Source organism: Boleophthalmus pectinirostris, unplaced genomic scaffold (assembly GCF_026225935.1).
Source record: "Boleophthalmus pectinirostris isolate CB_2022bp ecotype Guang Dong unplaced genomic scaffold, ASM2622593v1 HiC_scaffold_10, whole genome shotgun sequence".
In the NCBI taxonomy this organism is placed as follows: Eukaryota; Metazoa; Chordata; class Actinopteri; order Gobiiformes; family Gobiidae; genus Boleophthalmus; species Boleophthalmus pectinirostris.
In genome coordinates this window covers 14,390,734-14,406,834 of record NW_026570971.1, presented here as the reverse complement: position 1 = coordinate 14,406,834, position 16,101 = coordinate 14,390,734, and the positions used below count along the sequence as shown (strand labels likewise).

Here is a 16,101-nt window from a genome sequence, read left to right as displayed (position 1 = left end):
CTTTTAGCATCAGCTAGAGATGAAATAATATTTTTTTTACATTTTACAGTGTATTGCAAATGCAAAGACTAAGCTTTAAAATAAGTGTTCATAATGGTCCCTACCGGAGTGGACCTAACCAGTCGGCGCAGTAAAGTACGCACTTTACGATAGCGTGGTAAACACTGACCTGAGCATCTAGTGAATTTGACATAAGCTAGTAAAATTAAAATAGAAGCATAGGACCGAGTATAGTGGGTCTGTCTGTATTAGCTTATAAATGATGTCACACACACACACACAGACCTCACAGAGTCATCAGCATTTTATTGCTGCAAAAAAACATTCTCCTTATAATCAAACCAAACAATCCTGCTTTCATCCAAAAACAAAAATGTCTTTCAACTTAGACTTCAATATACATTCCAGAATGTCTTCAGCTCTTTTAAATTATTCCTCATCAACATATACAATTATAATTGGACCCTTATAAAGCACATAAAAACAATGTAAGTAACACAAAATCCTTCCAGCTGTTGGTAAAAGAAGAACTAGCCATATTTGAAAGTATATAAAACACTGCTCTGTTGATAAAGGCTTCAGTATCACAGATTTGGGAGGCACTCTCATCTGGTAGAAAGTGGTCTCGTGAAGTATGAAAAATTGTGTGATTAGAGCAGTTACACTTGAAGACAAAACATTTGTCCCAATAAAAGAAATTACAAAATTTCTATGAAAAAAGTATACTTTTTAAACTTTACTAAGAACTGAACATTTTTTAAAGACAACTGAACAACTTTCAGTACAGACAAATTACCCAAAACACTTCAAGTGCTCTTTTGAACAAGTCATCACCAAACAATACATTTTTCCAGGTGGTATATTGTCCATATTCTGGTTTGTTGACGTCTAAAGGAGAACACAATGTTGCATGTAGTTAAGTGAACAGAATAAAAGCAGAAAACGACTAGGGTGCATCAGATGGAGAGGAGCGGTCTACGGAGGCCTTTTGGGGGAGGCAGTGGTCGCCGCTCTCCCCTCTGAACACGTCAGTCCTGTTTGATGCTGCCCAAAGCTCTGAGGCGCTCCAGGAGCGGAGGGTGAGAATAATGCCACATGGAGAACAACCAGTCAGCCACAGGGAAGCCCAGGTTGTCTTTGTTGAGCTTGATAAGAGCTGAATAGAGCTCAGAGGCTTTACCCATGTTGCGGGCAAAGGCATCTGCCTGAAACTCAAATCTGCGACTTAGCACAGTCAAGCAGAAGGACAGGAGCTGCAAAAACAATTCAGATTCAAATTCAAATCGATAAGACATAACAAACCTATGGAGTCAGTAAACATAAAATTTAAGCCTTACCTCGTTGTAGGGAGAAAAGATGAACTGGAAGATAATCATCAAGCCTATTAGTGTGGGCTGACTCTCAGTGAAGCCAAAAGCTACAAACAGCTCCTTTCGTCCAATCAATACAGCAAACAAAGAGAAGCACAAGAAGGAATTCATCTATAGAAAAAAAAAAATCAAAGAGTTTTGTCTTCCAATGAATAATCAAAGCAATACTGCTTTCATTGAACATTTAAAAATCCTAACCTGACTGATAACAATATTTTTGACAGTGTGACCCAGCTTCCAGTGACCAAGTTCATGGCCCAGAACAGCCAGAATCTCTGGGTTGTTGCAGCCCTGCTTTTTGTTCTGACCAACAGAAGAGAGAAATGTTAAATAAAACCAGCCAAAGAGAAACATGATCATCTGTTTGTGCATGTGCTTATTAAAATCACCTTGGGCTTAATTTTTGTGTCTTCCTCATTACATTCTGGTTGTTCAGTCTCAGATTCTCCAGTTTTATTGAGGGGAGAGTAGTCTTCCAGCAGTGTGTCAAATAGCACAATACGTTTGTTCTTGAAAAAACCATAAAAATATGCGTTGCTGTGGGATGACCGCTTGGAACCTACAGAGACAGACATGATTTGTAATACAGTAGACTTGTTTAGAAGTTCAATATTTGATTTTACCTTCAACTACATAGACTTTTGTGAGAGGGAAGCTAATACTTTTGGCCATAGACTCAATGTCATTCTTCAGCTCCCCCTCAGGTAGAGGAGTAAATTTGTCAAACAGTGGAGCTATATAATCAGCGTAAATGGTTACAAGGATCTGGTGGAAAAACAAAACATTATATATTAGTAAAAATATATAAAGTAAAGTAATATTTTTGATAGCCAGAAAGACTAACCAGAGAGACACCTAAGGTAAATAGCCAGGCATAAATAAAAAAGTAGTCTCCACCAATCTTGATGATGTACAAAAGGAGTGAGGTCACAGGAAGCAGGATACACTGAGTAACAAAAAACTTCTTGACAGCATCCTTGAAAAAGAAGCCCAGTGTCTAGAGAAAAGTACAAAACATACAAATTAAATCAGAAAACAGTGTGGCAAATGGACTGTTCAAAAGAATGCATACCTGCTGGTTAAAGCCATGTTTCTCTTCAATGACAAATGTGTTGTACAAGCTCCAGGGGAGTCCTGTTACAGCACTGAACAGTGTGGCAAGTGTCAAAAACACAAGAGACTGGGTAATCTCATATTCAGGACCAAAACCAAAGCGGGCAGTGACGGAGCCAGCAATGGCCCACAAGAAGGGGATTCCTCCAAGAAGCAGAATGAGCTGAAAAACATGACAACATATGAGGTTTGTAATGTCCAGCTCCAATCGTTCACAGGAGAAAACTGAAAAAAAAAGGATAAATCTATTTACCGTTCCTTCAGTCTCAGAATACAGACCAGACCAAAAACTGAAGTTGCTTTTATCCAGCTGATAAAGACGAGACTTCTCAAACGTTTCTGAATCCATTATCTTTCCAAGTTCTTGTGGTACATGTGTGGTCAGTCTGTACATTTTCCTCTGCAGAGTGAACAGGAAATGTATGATGAACATGATCAACAAACGACCTCAAACATACTTCATATCAATGAAAAGTAACTAATACTGCAGTAATTACTGTAGTGGACAAAACATGTAATCCCTTTCATATCGGTATTTTGCTCAGTGACAGTTACAGGAGGGCTGGGACTCACCTGTCTGTAAGCAAGATATGCCTCCCATAGATACACCGTCCAGGAAAATCCAAGCACAGCATAAAATATCTGCTTTTCCACAGGAAGTTCAAATATATTTTCCATAATTCAGTCTTGGAATAATGCCCTACAACTTGTCAAACGTTACTAGCGTGTTGGGCTAGCGCTAACAGGCTAACAGTTACTTAGCCTAAAAACAGCCGGAGAAAGCTGCCTAAAAATCAAATCAAGAAATCGACAAGTCAAATTAAAGCAAGTTTCCCTAGGAAGGACAGGTTAAATTCCATTAATACTAGACAAGCAAAAAACAATTCTAAACCATGTAATATCTAATTTCCCTTCATGCCATGGCTGAAGTCCATCAATGGAAGTGCATCAACAAATCCCGTCCGTAGAAAAGCAGTGTGGTAACGTTGGTTCCGCAGATATAACTGACACAATATTGATTTATTTGAATCTTTACTTCACAGTATTATATTTAAGTGTTTTTCAACTTTTTTTTTTTCTTATTTTTGAGTCGCGGCACATTTTGTTTTCAAAGTTTTGGCGGCATTCCTCCTATTTCATTGAACCTGTCTGGTTTTCTGTTCTGCAAAAATGGTTGTTTTGCATTTTCAGCTGGTTCAAACACTCCAGAATAGAAGATCATTTAATTAAATATTTTATGGAAATTTGATTTATTATTATTACCATTTTCTTTTCTTTTTTTTTTTTTTTTAAACAAAGACACTCTATTATCCTCCCATCACAAATTAAACCTTTAGGTCAAAGGAGAACTGCAGTTTAGTTTGTAGAAATGACTCAGACTAATGAGACATATGCTTATAATTACACATATATAACTAGTGAATTGTTTTAAATATATAGATAAGACATCAAATTACTCTTACCACTTTTTCACACTTTATTAAAATAGTTGCATACACATCTGGCAATATTAGTCCACAGCACTCCCAACACTGACAGAATCCTAACTGAGGTGATAAAGAACAAAGCTTAATAGTCTTAAGGGTCACTGCAGCTGCCTGACCAACAGCAAAGTCTGTACACTTTCTCTGTATGCACACTCATTCAATACCACACAATGCTTTGATACATATTCAAGTATCTGTGTCAAAACTTGTATACAACAGCTTTGTCAGTAATAATTTAACATATCAAAATAAGAAACAGTCTTTTGATTTGATGTTAAGTAATTTTTTGTCTAGTAAAAAGTTAACACATTGTCCAGAAAAAATACTTATGAAGCCGCAAAGGCATTTGCAAAGCTCTTATAAAAAGGTGCTAATGTATCTTAACTTCCAAGAAGCAGTTTACTCTTATTTGTGTCTGTAGGAAAAAAATTAGACAGGGTAGTGGAGCATACAGGTCTGCCCAGAACCACCACAGGCCTAAGGTACTGCAGTTGTTTAATGGCCAGGTCCCCACACCCAGCCAGTGCTTTGTCCAAGATGGATTTCAAGTTTGAAGTGTCCCCAGAGACAGCATGGGGTTTCAGCAAAGGGGAATGGGTACGTTTGCGTGTGTGAGCAATGCCCAACTGGTTGTTTTCTTTCACTGAACAACTGCGTCTGAAGGAGTTCTGTCGCCTGGAAGACGTCACAGTTTTTTCTTTTGGCACAGTCTCTTGGATGAATTTCAAAAATGAAGACTCAAAGCGCACAGGCTTGTATGCAGTTATGTCACTATGCTTGTGAGGGGCATCCATTACATTTGATGGCTGTTCAGATAAATCATTTTTCCTTTTTAAGGGCTCACGAATACGTGGAATGGACACAGAAAGTGTTCGGTTCTTTAGTTTCTCCTTTATCATTTCTTTAGCTTTGTTGTTTGACAGATCTACAAAGCCCTTCTCTGTAATAAAGCGCAGTGAACTTGGAGGTGATAGATCTACGGTTACTGGACGCAAAAATGGTTTGATCTGCTCCAGGCTCAGCCGCTCCTGTGGTTTTTGACTGTTCTGTGTGACAGGTGTAGCTTCTTCAGTGTGTCCGTCAGTGCTAGGCTCTCCATAGAGCACGTCGTCTGCACCTACAAGCATACTGTTCCTCTCAACAGATGGCTGCTCCTCCTCTACTTCCTCAGGGAATCCCAGTGGGTCTGGGTGGGTCTCATCTGGAGTCCCAGCTTTGATGCAGTGTAAGCTCATGGGTGTAGACTGCCCTCCTGGGTTTTCTGGCTCTGTCTGGTACTCCATTTTGCGAACTCCATTAGGACTAGATGCTCTTGTGGGTCTTACAGACTTTCTCTGAATCATCTCCTCTAGTTGCTCTGCATTTAAAATAAGCTCCTTTTCTCCATTTTCAAAAAAGGTTGTGCCCATATGGTGCACTTGTAGGTAGTGCCGGCGTAGGCTTCGCCGGTATCCAACTACAGTATCACAGTCCTGAACCAGGCAGGGATAGGCCTCAGGAAGACAACGATCTTGGCACATTTGTAATGCCTCTTCATGTGATTTGAAGACAAAACGCACAGGGCCATAGCTTGTTTTTGATGTATTTTCCTCTTGTTCATTTTGATTTGGCTCTGGACTTGACTGACCATTTTGAGTGTTAGCTAAATCAGGTTCTTCCCTTGGAGGACTTTGACTTGGGACTATAAGTTTCTTCTGACATCCAGTAACAGAGTTTTTGCGAGTGCTTTGCAAGCGCACAACAAGTGAATTGTAATATTCACAGTGGTTATAATAAACATGTTTCTTCAGCTCACCATCATGGCTGGCTGCACTTGTATGACCGTCATATTTGGATATGACTTCTGGCTGTGAGTGGCAGTCTCTAGTGTGACGAGCCAAGCTGCTTTTAAGATGGTAGGAGACGTGACAGTTGGCAAAGTGACATTTGTATTGTGGCTGAGGTTCGTCTGAAATTGGAGCAGACCTTTTTTTGGAATGTTCTTTTTTCAAATCAGAACTTTGCTCATCACATTCATTTTCCAGTAGAAGCTGAGATCGGTTGTAATGATGGACCATTTGAAGGTGACGCACAAGCCCTCCTTGGGCAGAAAAAGCAGCATCACAGTTTTTTGCCACACAATGAAAAGGTTTGCTGAATTTATCCAGAATATAGCAGAGGTTACTTTTTGACACCAACCGTTTAGCTCTGCCGTGATGCATCTCCCCAGCTTCACTTTCCTCCTTCTCCACACTGTGCTGTTCCTTCTCAGATGGGTGATTGTCATCCTGCTTCATCTCAGTTTCCGGCTGCAGTAATGGTTTGATCTCCTTGCTTTTTGGACTTGAGGAGCACAGAGATGCCTTAGATGGAGAGTTGGTTGGTTTGCTTTCCTCATCACCGAACCCACAAATGATTTCATTCACCAATATTTCATCTAGATCATGTATTTGAATGTAGTGATCCCTTAATAAATCTTTTTCATTGTAACTTTTAGGGCAAAATTGGCAAGAATACGGCGAAGACAATTTTGTAGCCTGTTCTCGAGTATAACCATGTCTGATGTAGTGGCGCATTAAGTTATATTTTTTAGTTCCTCTATACTCACAAATTTTACATGCATGAGGCCTGTCGTTGGCGCGTGATTCTTGACAAACATTTGCATCCGGTGTGGACCTTAAGGTACTATTCCTTTCTCTATCGGGGTGAGACCTCTTTTGAACAACTGGCTTCTCCGATAGTTGGGTTTCTGGAGTAAGCTCTGGAGGTTCACCGTGAGACGAGGGGCAATTTATGTCCAGTTTACAGAGTCCATTAATAATTTCTTTCAAAGCTTCATGTAATACACCTGACTCTGAATGTTTGTTTTGAGAAGACATTCTCTTTTCTTTTCTATTCTTTTTGGACAGGCAGGGCATTTTGAGTTCATTCTGTCCTTTGTTAGTGCTTCCTTTGTTTTCATGTTTTACTCCTTTGGATTTGAAGCCTCGTTCTCGGTCGTGTTTATGCTCTTTGTTCTCCAGTTTAAGGTGTTCTGGATGGGCACATTTCAGGTGTCTCTGAACATCTCGGGCTCTGGAAAAAGTCATGCCACATTTCTCAAATCCACATGTAAATTTGCTTCCATCAAAACAAACAGCAACCAAGGTAGTTTTAGCCTCCCTGCTTTCTGATGGAGAGGTGCAAGCAGAAGTGTTGAGGTCTCCATTTATGGACTGTGTGTAATCAGTGCAAATTTGACTGGTCAATGAATCATTTATAGAAGACTTTAACTGTTTTCTTTTGGCTTTTCTCTGGGCTTCAAAGTCCTGCTCTGAAAAGTGTATGTTATGTGTGGCTAAATGTTCAGTAAAAGCTGATTTAGAGAAATAATACTTTTTACATTTTGGGGCTGTACACGTAAATGCTGCGTCACGGAAATGCTGTGCCTCATGATGGTAGAGCTGCCCCAAGTCAGAGAAAGTGACATAACAACCTTTGAGCTCACACTGATAGTTCAGTTGATAGCCATGTGTCTGTTTGTGTAAAAAGAGTTCACTTGAAGTCACAAACTGTGCTCCACACCCCACAACCAGACATTTGTGTGGCTGATCTCCACAGTGGGCTTTGCGGTGTTTCCTGTAGTGGTAGTTTGACATTAAATGTTTCCTACAAAACGCACACTTCTCCCGTTTGTCTTTCATTTTATGAAAATACTTCACATTCTCATCGCCTCTGTGTTCAGATTTTAAATGGACATTCAGGTACTTTGAATGTTTAAAAACCCTGGAACAGTTGGTTCCGGGGCATGGGTACTCATCTCTATTTTGTAGATTGTAGTGTCTGTATATGTAATCAAATGTGACATGTTCATCACTGTCCACATGCTTCTTTGGACTATTCACTTGCTGAACGATGTGCTCCAACACATCAGGGTCATGTGTGGATTTGTAGTACATCATTAAAGAAGGGTCTACAGGGATCTCCCCTGGCTCCGTGTCCTCATCTTCCTCACTATGCTTCTCCTCCTGCTCTGCTTTCACACTGGATTTATTCAAAGAAACAGTAGTGTCTATGTGATGGTTTAAATGAGGAACCAGTTGTTTTCTGCTATTAAACCTTTGTAAGCAAATGGGACAAGGATGTATGCGCTCTAATGAATGTCTTTTTGAATGGTGGACAAGTTGAGCATCAGTGATGGACCTTTTACAAATTTGACATCGAAACTTGCCCTTTTTTGTCTTTGAATGATATTGCTTTTCTGATAAACTAGAGTTAGAATTGTTCTTTTCATTTAATTTAGGTACACCATTCAACCGGTTTGGACTCCCCAAATCTTCTGAGGCCCCCTCAAACTCTATTAATTTACACTTTTCTTGTGACGCTGACCCATCATCTACTTCTTCTTCTTCTTCTGATTCTGGTTTTAGACCAAGAAGAGAAATACATTGATGCTTGAGAGTTTTCCAGTCCCAAAATTCTGGATCAAAAGGCCAATATGATTTAAGTGCTAACAGCAGCTCACAACGCAGTGAGTTTGGAATGACCATATTCTCCTGGTCATTTTTCTGATCCGGGCGCAGGTAGAGCTCCTCGAGGGTCCGGAAGACTTCTTGACAGGGGCTGAGCAGGAACTCCGTAAGCTGACAGGCACGGCACACTTCAAGATCATCTGCCAGAAGGCAGGATACTGTTTTGCAGACAGAGATCCGTGTGTTTGAATCATCTTGCTTTGGCAACTGAAGAGCTTTAACACACAATTCAACTGATGGTGCTACACCCAGATCCTCCACCTGTAAATACAAATAATCATTCACTTTTTTATGTTTCAGAATATACAAATGATCAGAAAGGATGGAAAACTTACCTCTGTTTGAATAACTCTGACCAGGTAAAGTAAATGATATACTGTTTTGGCAATGGCACCAAGCTGAAGGCATCGTTCCAGAAATGACAGCAATGTGGGATCAAGCCTTCTCTGAAGCTTGCTCCATAGGAGAATCAGCTCCCTATAAACACAATGATGATAATTTCCCATATTTCTGACACTATAAATAAAAAACATGACATGGCACTGACCAGGAGCAGTAAAGATTCTGTTGCTGCAGTTGCTGTGTTAGGAAGGTCGTGCACAAAATGAACGCTGTGTTCTCATCTCCTTCAGTCTCAAGATTACACGTAATCTCCAGTACGTCCTTGCAGTCAAGCCTGGAGATCTGGAAAAAAATGACTATTACATGTTGCTGAATACAGTATAAGAACATACAAAGACAGTCAGAGATCCAATCCTCCTCTTTTGTGCAAACAAAACACATGAAACTAATATGAATGTTTAATTTTAAAAGCTAACAGTACAATACCTCAGATATAGCTTCCTCACTGGGCAGAAGGTGACAAAGTAGCGAGACGTAGGTTTGACGAAAGGTGCATTTGTTTGAAATAAAGTTGCATTCAACACATGCTTTGGCAAGGACTACAGCTTTGGCCACTTCACCAATTTTCTCCAAGTGCTTGACTCGCATTTCCATGAAGCCTTCCCCCTCCAAACAAATGTATGCATCCACTAGAAATGAACAAAAGATACAGATGAATAAGTAAATTGGATAATTAATGATGAATAAAATAGAACCCATGTGAAATAGAAACCTTCTTCTGTGTTGGTGGGCTGCCCTGTGAGCAGTGAAGTAAGAACAGGGTTACTCCAGGCACCTCCTTCTCCAGTGATCTGGACAAGTGCTTGTAAATCTGTGCTGCCATATTCCAACAGCATACCATGGGCGAGCTGCAAGGCAAACATACACATTAACACATTTACATAGTGGTCTATAGTACCTGTTCAGTTGTATTATTATTACTAGCATCAGACAGAATAAATGTGCATTTTAAGATTCAGCTGTTAGTTCAGTCACCATAGTTTAGATCCATGCATGCAGAGACAATTACTTTTAATCAACCATTGTTGTGGACATATTACAGATGAACTCACTGGAGTAGTGCTGGGCTCAACATTGCATTTCATTGTTCAGTTTTAAGCACTATTACACCAGCAGTAGTGCAAGTGTAATAGTTGTTTTGCTCAACATCACAGTGCCACAGTGGCTCAATGATTAGAGCATTCGCTCATCAGCCGAAATTGGTGATGGTTTGGTTCCAGTTAGAACCAAGAACATACTGTTGTTGTGTGCAGTGTGACTGGTGGTGCATATGAGGCTCATTATTACCATCTCCCACAAAAGGTAGATTTGTGTGGATTATTGTTGTGCAACATATTTACCAGAACAGACTGGTGGAACTGAAGCCATGCTTCATACGGGATCTCATTTTCAGGCACTGACAGAAAAAGTTCAAAGCAGCTCCTGTACATGAAGGAAGAGGATAATGTGTATAATCCTTCTTATACATGAAAAATGCAACTTAGTAATATATAAGTAAATGTATGACAAACATAATGGTACATATGCAAAAAGGTCAGTTTTGAATTGCAATCAGAAAGATTATAGTAGTACTTACAAAGCCAATCTTTTTAAGACAAGTTCCACTTTATCCGACTCTGCCGTGAGATGGGACCTGGCCGAAGCAAAGCAGTTAATGGAAAGACAATATACTTCCAGAAGAGGTAGTCCATGATCCATGGAGTTTCTGCTGCCAGCATAGTGCATCAGTGCCTATACAAAGCATATCAACAAAAGATTTGTTAAAAGTAGAAAAAACACTACAGATTTATGAGTTTTTACCAATAGGGAATAGTTTTAGCTGATTGGTCCCAAATGGCAGCCTGTCCAATAGGAGCACTTGATTGGTCCATAAGGGACATGTCTCTTCATATTAAGTTACTTCACAAAACAATAACTGAAAGTTTGAGAAGTGAACAAATTCCACCAAAAATAAGACAAATGTAGACTAAACATTTGATAACCTCAATATGTCCACCTGTCTTCTACCTGCATAAAGCCATTTTGGTCTCTTCTTTTTTTGCTTCTCCTAATTTGACATTCTACTATCAACATCCCAGGGGGCTCATTTTGCAGCTGGGGCACCCTTTCAGAAGGTTCGAAATGTATTCCCTCCAGTATTCATATACCACTGACTCTTTATAGGTGACAAGAATAAGGCTTTAACTCCAGGGACCATCATCAGTGTGCTAATTACTTCTGTGCCTCTTAACACTTTCAAGGACTTCTGCTGCATGGTTAAAAGAATATGCACTAATACATGGGATATCTCAAAAAAGACACACTCAGACACTTTTCATTTACCCTCTACTTGTAACCTAATAACCCATGCCTATTTAGCATTTTACTTCCTCTTTCGGTTTTAACTGTCAACCCGTTGGTGCTCATTTAAGCCAGCTGCCTGTAAAATCGATCCCAGAAATCAGACAGGGACATTTATATAGAATGGGAGAAAGATAAAACCAGATAATATTTTGGTAAACAAATGCAACAACGCCCCGCCCCATTCACGTACAAACGCTGAAGATATGACCAGCATGTGGGACTATGGCATGCAAAGATGTTCATTTTTCATCTTGAAACGAAATCTGGTTGGAACAAGACAAGATGCTGCTATGCTAAGAGGAGAAAGTTACACGTCAATCAGCTGTCAATGTAGCCAGCTGGCTTTAGCACAATGGCAACACATCAGAATACAGTAAATAAAACCACCTGCATTTACGGGGATCACAAACAACACACTTCTCAAATGCATTTTCTTCTATCGGTGCAAAATACATGATGTTAACCCCAAAAGCCGTTCTAGGGTCTGAATCTGGAATGCAAGAGTGACCAGCTAACTAACAGGCTAGCTTGTGGGGGCTACTACTGTACACATTACCTGGCAGAAGTTGTCGCAATACTCAATGGAAGATGCTATGGAAATGTCCTGCTGCCTGAGAACGTCCTCGAAGGCCCTCAGCGTGGCCAGCAGGTTCTCCATCGCCACCAGAGTGTCCTCCGCCGAATCGAAGGCCCGCTCGATCCACTCGGGCTCTGGGTCGACATTATTCTCCGCCATCTTCGCTCTGGAGCGCGGCGCGTATGCAGGAGAGGAGAGAGGAGAGCAGCCTGGCGCCGCCTTCATGTGCGCTCGGAACTAACACAAGTCCAGGCTATCTCCCTGTTCCTGTGTGCTCACCATGGACTGTATAAAATAAAATAAATGGAAAAAAGTATATATATATAGTATAGTATATATAATAATATAATATAATATAATATAATATAATATAATATAATATAATAAATATAATAAACAAAAAAATAATAAAAATACAAAATAAAATAATAAAAATACAAAATAAAATAATAATAACAAATTAAAATAATTATATATACGGTCTATGATGCTGACCTGACCCAACCATAGGTCATATGGACCCATCAGATAAACACAAGTCCAGTCTATCATCCTGTTCCTGTATGCTGACCACAGACTGTATATAATAATAATAATAATAATAATAATAATAATAATAATAATAATAATAATAATAATAATAATAATAATAATAATAATAATAATAATAATAATAATAAAAATAAAATTTAAAATTAATATATATTGTGTATGATGCTGACCTGACCAACCATAGACTGTATGGACCCAACAAATAAACACAAGTCCAGTCTATCATCCTGTTCCTGTATGCTGACCATGGACTGTATAAAAAGATAACTATAATATAATATAATATAATATAATATAATATAATATATATATAATATAATATAATATATATAATATAATATAATATAATATAAGTATAGTATATAGTATAGTATAAATAAATAGTTATATATATTGTCTATGATGCTGACCTGACCCATCAAATTGTCCTGTCTACGATCCTGTTCCTGTATTCCTGAGCAGAACTGGGCATTGCACAGCTCTCGGGCCACATGCAAACCTTTGGTTGACTGTGACTGGCCCATTTAAGCTCATTTGGAATTACAAAATGAACATATTTTATCATTTTATCTCATGTATGGACTAAAGCTGCATTGCCTTCATTTTAGAGGTCTTTTTTAAATTATATTTTTGTAAGGTAAACACACTTTTTCATTTCTTAGTCATAACATAAACTCTTACCAGTCTTACCAGCTTGTCAAAACAATGCTATTTACTACTTTTTATAAAGAAATACAATTAGTATTATGCAGAATTGAGTTAAGCATTTTGACCAGGTGTCGGCCCTTGACAATTGCCCAGCCCTGGTCAAGACCCACTGGAAAGCTGCTTTGACCCATGCAAATCCACGGCTGCTCATGCTGAGATAGTATTTTCCACCAGTATATTATTCCCAGTCAATTTTGTGCAATATATGACCTTTGGTCATATATTACACAAAATTGACTCATGTGATCTTTAAACCATGGCAGAATAATGTAACCTCATCAAAAACATATCCGGAATTGTGTTTTGTAACCCTACATTATTAGTTTGTACATCTCCAAAGCTCAAAATGCTCTGTTCTACCTTGTGATGTTATGAAGTGGTAGTTTTCAAGCTCCTTTTACCTCTTATTCAGTAAAGAGTCTGACTACTGACTTTTATATGTTTCTCACAACAGTAGAGTTTTTTGTTTTGTTTTGTTTTTTTAATCCGGAAAGAATTAGATCATGGCTAGGGCATCAGTCTCCTCTTTTAATGGGATATTTTATTTACTGACATTTATCTAGTTAAACAGGGTATTTGTCATCTGTATGTGTAGTCCCTGAACAGGTACTTATCACCCTATAAAACGGTGTATTTTTGATTCTTAATTGACATGGCAATTTTTACTTGCCATGAGTATACATTTATAAATAACATTAGATTGCTCCCATTCTCGTTCATACTGCATAGGCTGAAATGTGAATGAATACTAGAGGTAGAAGTAGGTCTAAGTATCGTTTTTATAATTTGTGTTCCACAAATTGCATTAGATGAAATTGTGAAGATAAAATAATTTGGGCCACCATAATCTCTACAAAATATAAGGTTTTCCTTCTGTATTTTGCTCGTATTTGGCGCCCCCTGTGGACGATTGCACGTAATAGTCCGAGTTTTGACCCGGAAGCGCTCTCGGTGGATACACGTGTGGAAGAAGGTAAGCAAATCTCGAAAACAAACCAAACAAATTTGGTCGTAAAATCTATTTTACACGCTCAGTGATCATGTATATAATTTTACAGTTTTCTTTATAATATATTATTGCATTATTGTAATCCTGATACAGAAGATCATGGGTTTAAAGCGATTTTAACGGGTGCCTGCTTTCTCAAAACAGATAAACAGAAGAGATTGTCTTGTTCTCCTTTTTAGAAGAAATTAAGGGCAAAATTACAGACGAACTTAGTACCAAACTGTGCTAAAATGACGGTGACATCACTGATTAATCTATATTTGACAAAGTACCTTTTACTTTTCGACTGACATGCTGTAAGGATAGAAATAATATGGGATAACGCAAAAAATATTGATACAATTATAAAAATAAATGCATTTAAAACAAACATTTAAGAGCAGATTAAGATAAATTAACAGAAAATTATTAATTTGATTGTTCCAAATACCTGGCCCACTGTGATAACCAGCTGTATTGTATTGTATCTAGGATGGTGAAGTCCAGACAAATCGGAAACCACAAGAGTGACAAAAAGAAACACATTGCAAAAACATGGAAGACCAAGAGACGGACCAAGGACCTGGATCAGATCCACGCCGACATGAAACCAGAGGTGGCAGCCAAACTGCTTAAACAAGAGGTGGACTACGACGTCACTGGAAATGCCCAACACTACTGCCTGCACTGCGCGTATGTACACTACACCAAAGACACTGAGACAAGCTTGTACTGTTTATTCAAAAAGGCATTGTTTCTGTTCTTCTGCAGGAGGTACTTTGTTGACTTGAGATCCATGAAAGAGCACTTCAAAAGTAAAGTCCACAAAAGAAGGTTGGTACACAGTATGTTTGAACTGTGTAACAATAGAGCTCTTGTTCATGAAGTTAAGTGATTTTAAGGGATTTTATTGCTATTTTGGATGCATTTCACAGCTAAGTGTCATTTGTGTGTACTGACTGCAAAAATGTTTTGTAAGCACTGCATAGTTAAAGGTGCACTATGTAACTTTTGCGGTGGAGAATCTGCAAACAGCTGGTCTCCATGGAGATATTATTGCTTGGCTTAGTATGTTCCTCAGTTTGACATTAAGCATATGTTTCCATGGTAACAGGCAAGTAACTTCACCAGGCCAAGTTACGGGTCAGATCTGGGAAGATGTTACCCTACCCAGAATGAATGCATGTTTCTCTCTGAACTTAAGAGCAATAAAAACACCTATAATTGTATTAAATGTAAGATTTAAGTTTAATGTCATACTATGGAACATTCAAGGCAAAGCAATATCATCCATAGAGACAAACACAAAAGTTACACAGTGCACCTTTAAGATTAAGTGTATGTAATTTATTAGTTATATTTAATCTGATGTACACAATGATATAATTGCTTTCATTGCTGTTATAAACTTGACCAACACATTGACAATGGCCTCCATCTTTTCTTTTCAGATTGAAACAGCTGAGTGAAGAGCCATACACCCAGGCAGAAGCAGAAAGAGCAGCTGGAATGGGGTCTTATATACCTCCCAAAAAAATAGAAGTGAAGACACAACCTGTTGAAGAAAACATGGACTGATTTGTAAACATGGTCTAAATCATCAAATGAGCAGATAATCCAGTCTATTATATGTGTGGTGCTAAAGTGCACTCACTATGTTAGAATCTCTGCCACCACTCACTCTCTTCCTCTGAGTGAGTCATTGCTTCTTGGCACATTAAGCTTTTCATGAGACCCACATACTGAGTGTCTGGAATATACAATACCAAGAAAACCAAGAAAATGTTACTTGATTATGATTCTGTAATCTGAGAGGGCAGGATTTGCGACCTGTAGTTAAAATGCAATATTACCAAAATTAAAATATTTAAAGTTATTGCCTTGCTACCCAGGAGTCACTTGAGTGAATTATTTGCAGGAGCAATATCAGATTTTCATTTTTTCAATTATGCAACAGATTCAAAATAAACCTTTTGTGGAAATGTCATGTGCCATTTTCTTAATTATTCATAAGTAATGTTATTAGAAACATACAAATTCTGCATTTTCTCATGTAATGTGCTGTAGTCAG

At 38.5% G+C, this 16,101-nt stretch overlaps 3 protein-coding genes across 3 annotated transcripts; 1 reads left to right on the top strand and 2 right to left on the bottom strand.

The window, feature by feature from the left end:
- Nucleotides 1–286: 286 nt before the first annotated feature.
- On the bottom strand, nucleotides 287–3,458 carry zmpste24 (zinc metallopeptidase, STE24 homolog). The gene is made up of 9 exons (XM_020919805.2): nucleotides 3,057–3,458; nucleotides 2,737–2,883; nucleotides 2,443–2,646; nucleotides 2,215–2,367; nucleotides 1,994–2,135; nucleotides 1,760–1,929; nucleotides 1,569–1,673; nucleotides 1,338–1,481; nucleotides 287–1,253 (listed from the first exon to the last, which is right to left on the bottom strand). Exons 1-9 carry the CDS (start codon nucleotides 3,159–3,161, stop codon nucleotides 1,029–1,031), a joined length of 1,395 nt encoding a protein of 464 aa, XP_020775464.1. The 5' UTR covers nucleotides 3,162–3,458; the 3' UTR covers nucleotides 287–1,028.
- A 488-nt stretch (nucleotides 3,459–3,946) lies between these two features.
- On the bottom strand, nucleotides 3,947–14,622 carry rlf (RLF zinc finger). Its single transcript, XM_020919804.2, has 9 exons — nucleotides 14,482–14,622; nucleotides 11,762–12,067; nucleotides 10,439–10,593; nucleotides 10,203–10,284; nucleotides 9,575–9,710; nucleotides 9,289–9,491; nucleotides 9,008–9,144; nucleotides 8,796–8,937; nucleotides 3,947–8,721 (listed from the first exon to the last, which is right to left on the bottom strand). Exons 2-9 carry the CDS (start codon nucleotides 12,005–12,007, stop codon nucleotides 4,351–4,353), a joined length of 5,472 nt encoding a protein of 1,823 aa, XP_020775463.2. The 5' UTR covers nucleotides 12,008–12,067; nucleotides 14,482–14,622; the 3' UTR covers nucleotides 3,947–4,350.
- znf593 (zinc finger protein 593) lies at nucleotides 13,948–16,017 on the top strand. The gene is made up of 4 exons (XM_020919806.2): nucleotides 13,948–14,015; nucleotides 14,523–14,723; nucleotides 14,802–14,864; nucleotides 15,482–16,017. Exons 2-4 carry the CDS (start codon nucleotides 14,524–14,526, stop codon nucleotides 15,606–15,608), a joined length of 390 nt encoding a protein of 129 aa, XP_020775465.1. The 5' UTR covers nucleotides 13,948–14,015; nucleotide 14,523; the 3' UTR covers nucleotides 15,609–16,017.
- Nucleotides 16,018–16,101: the final 84 nt, after the last annotated feature.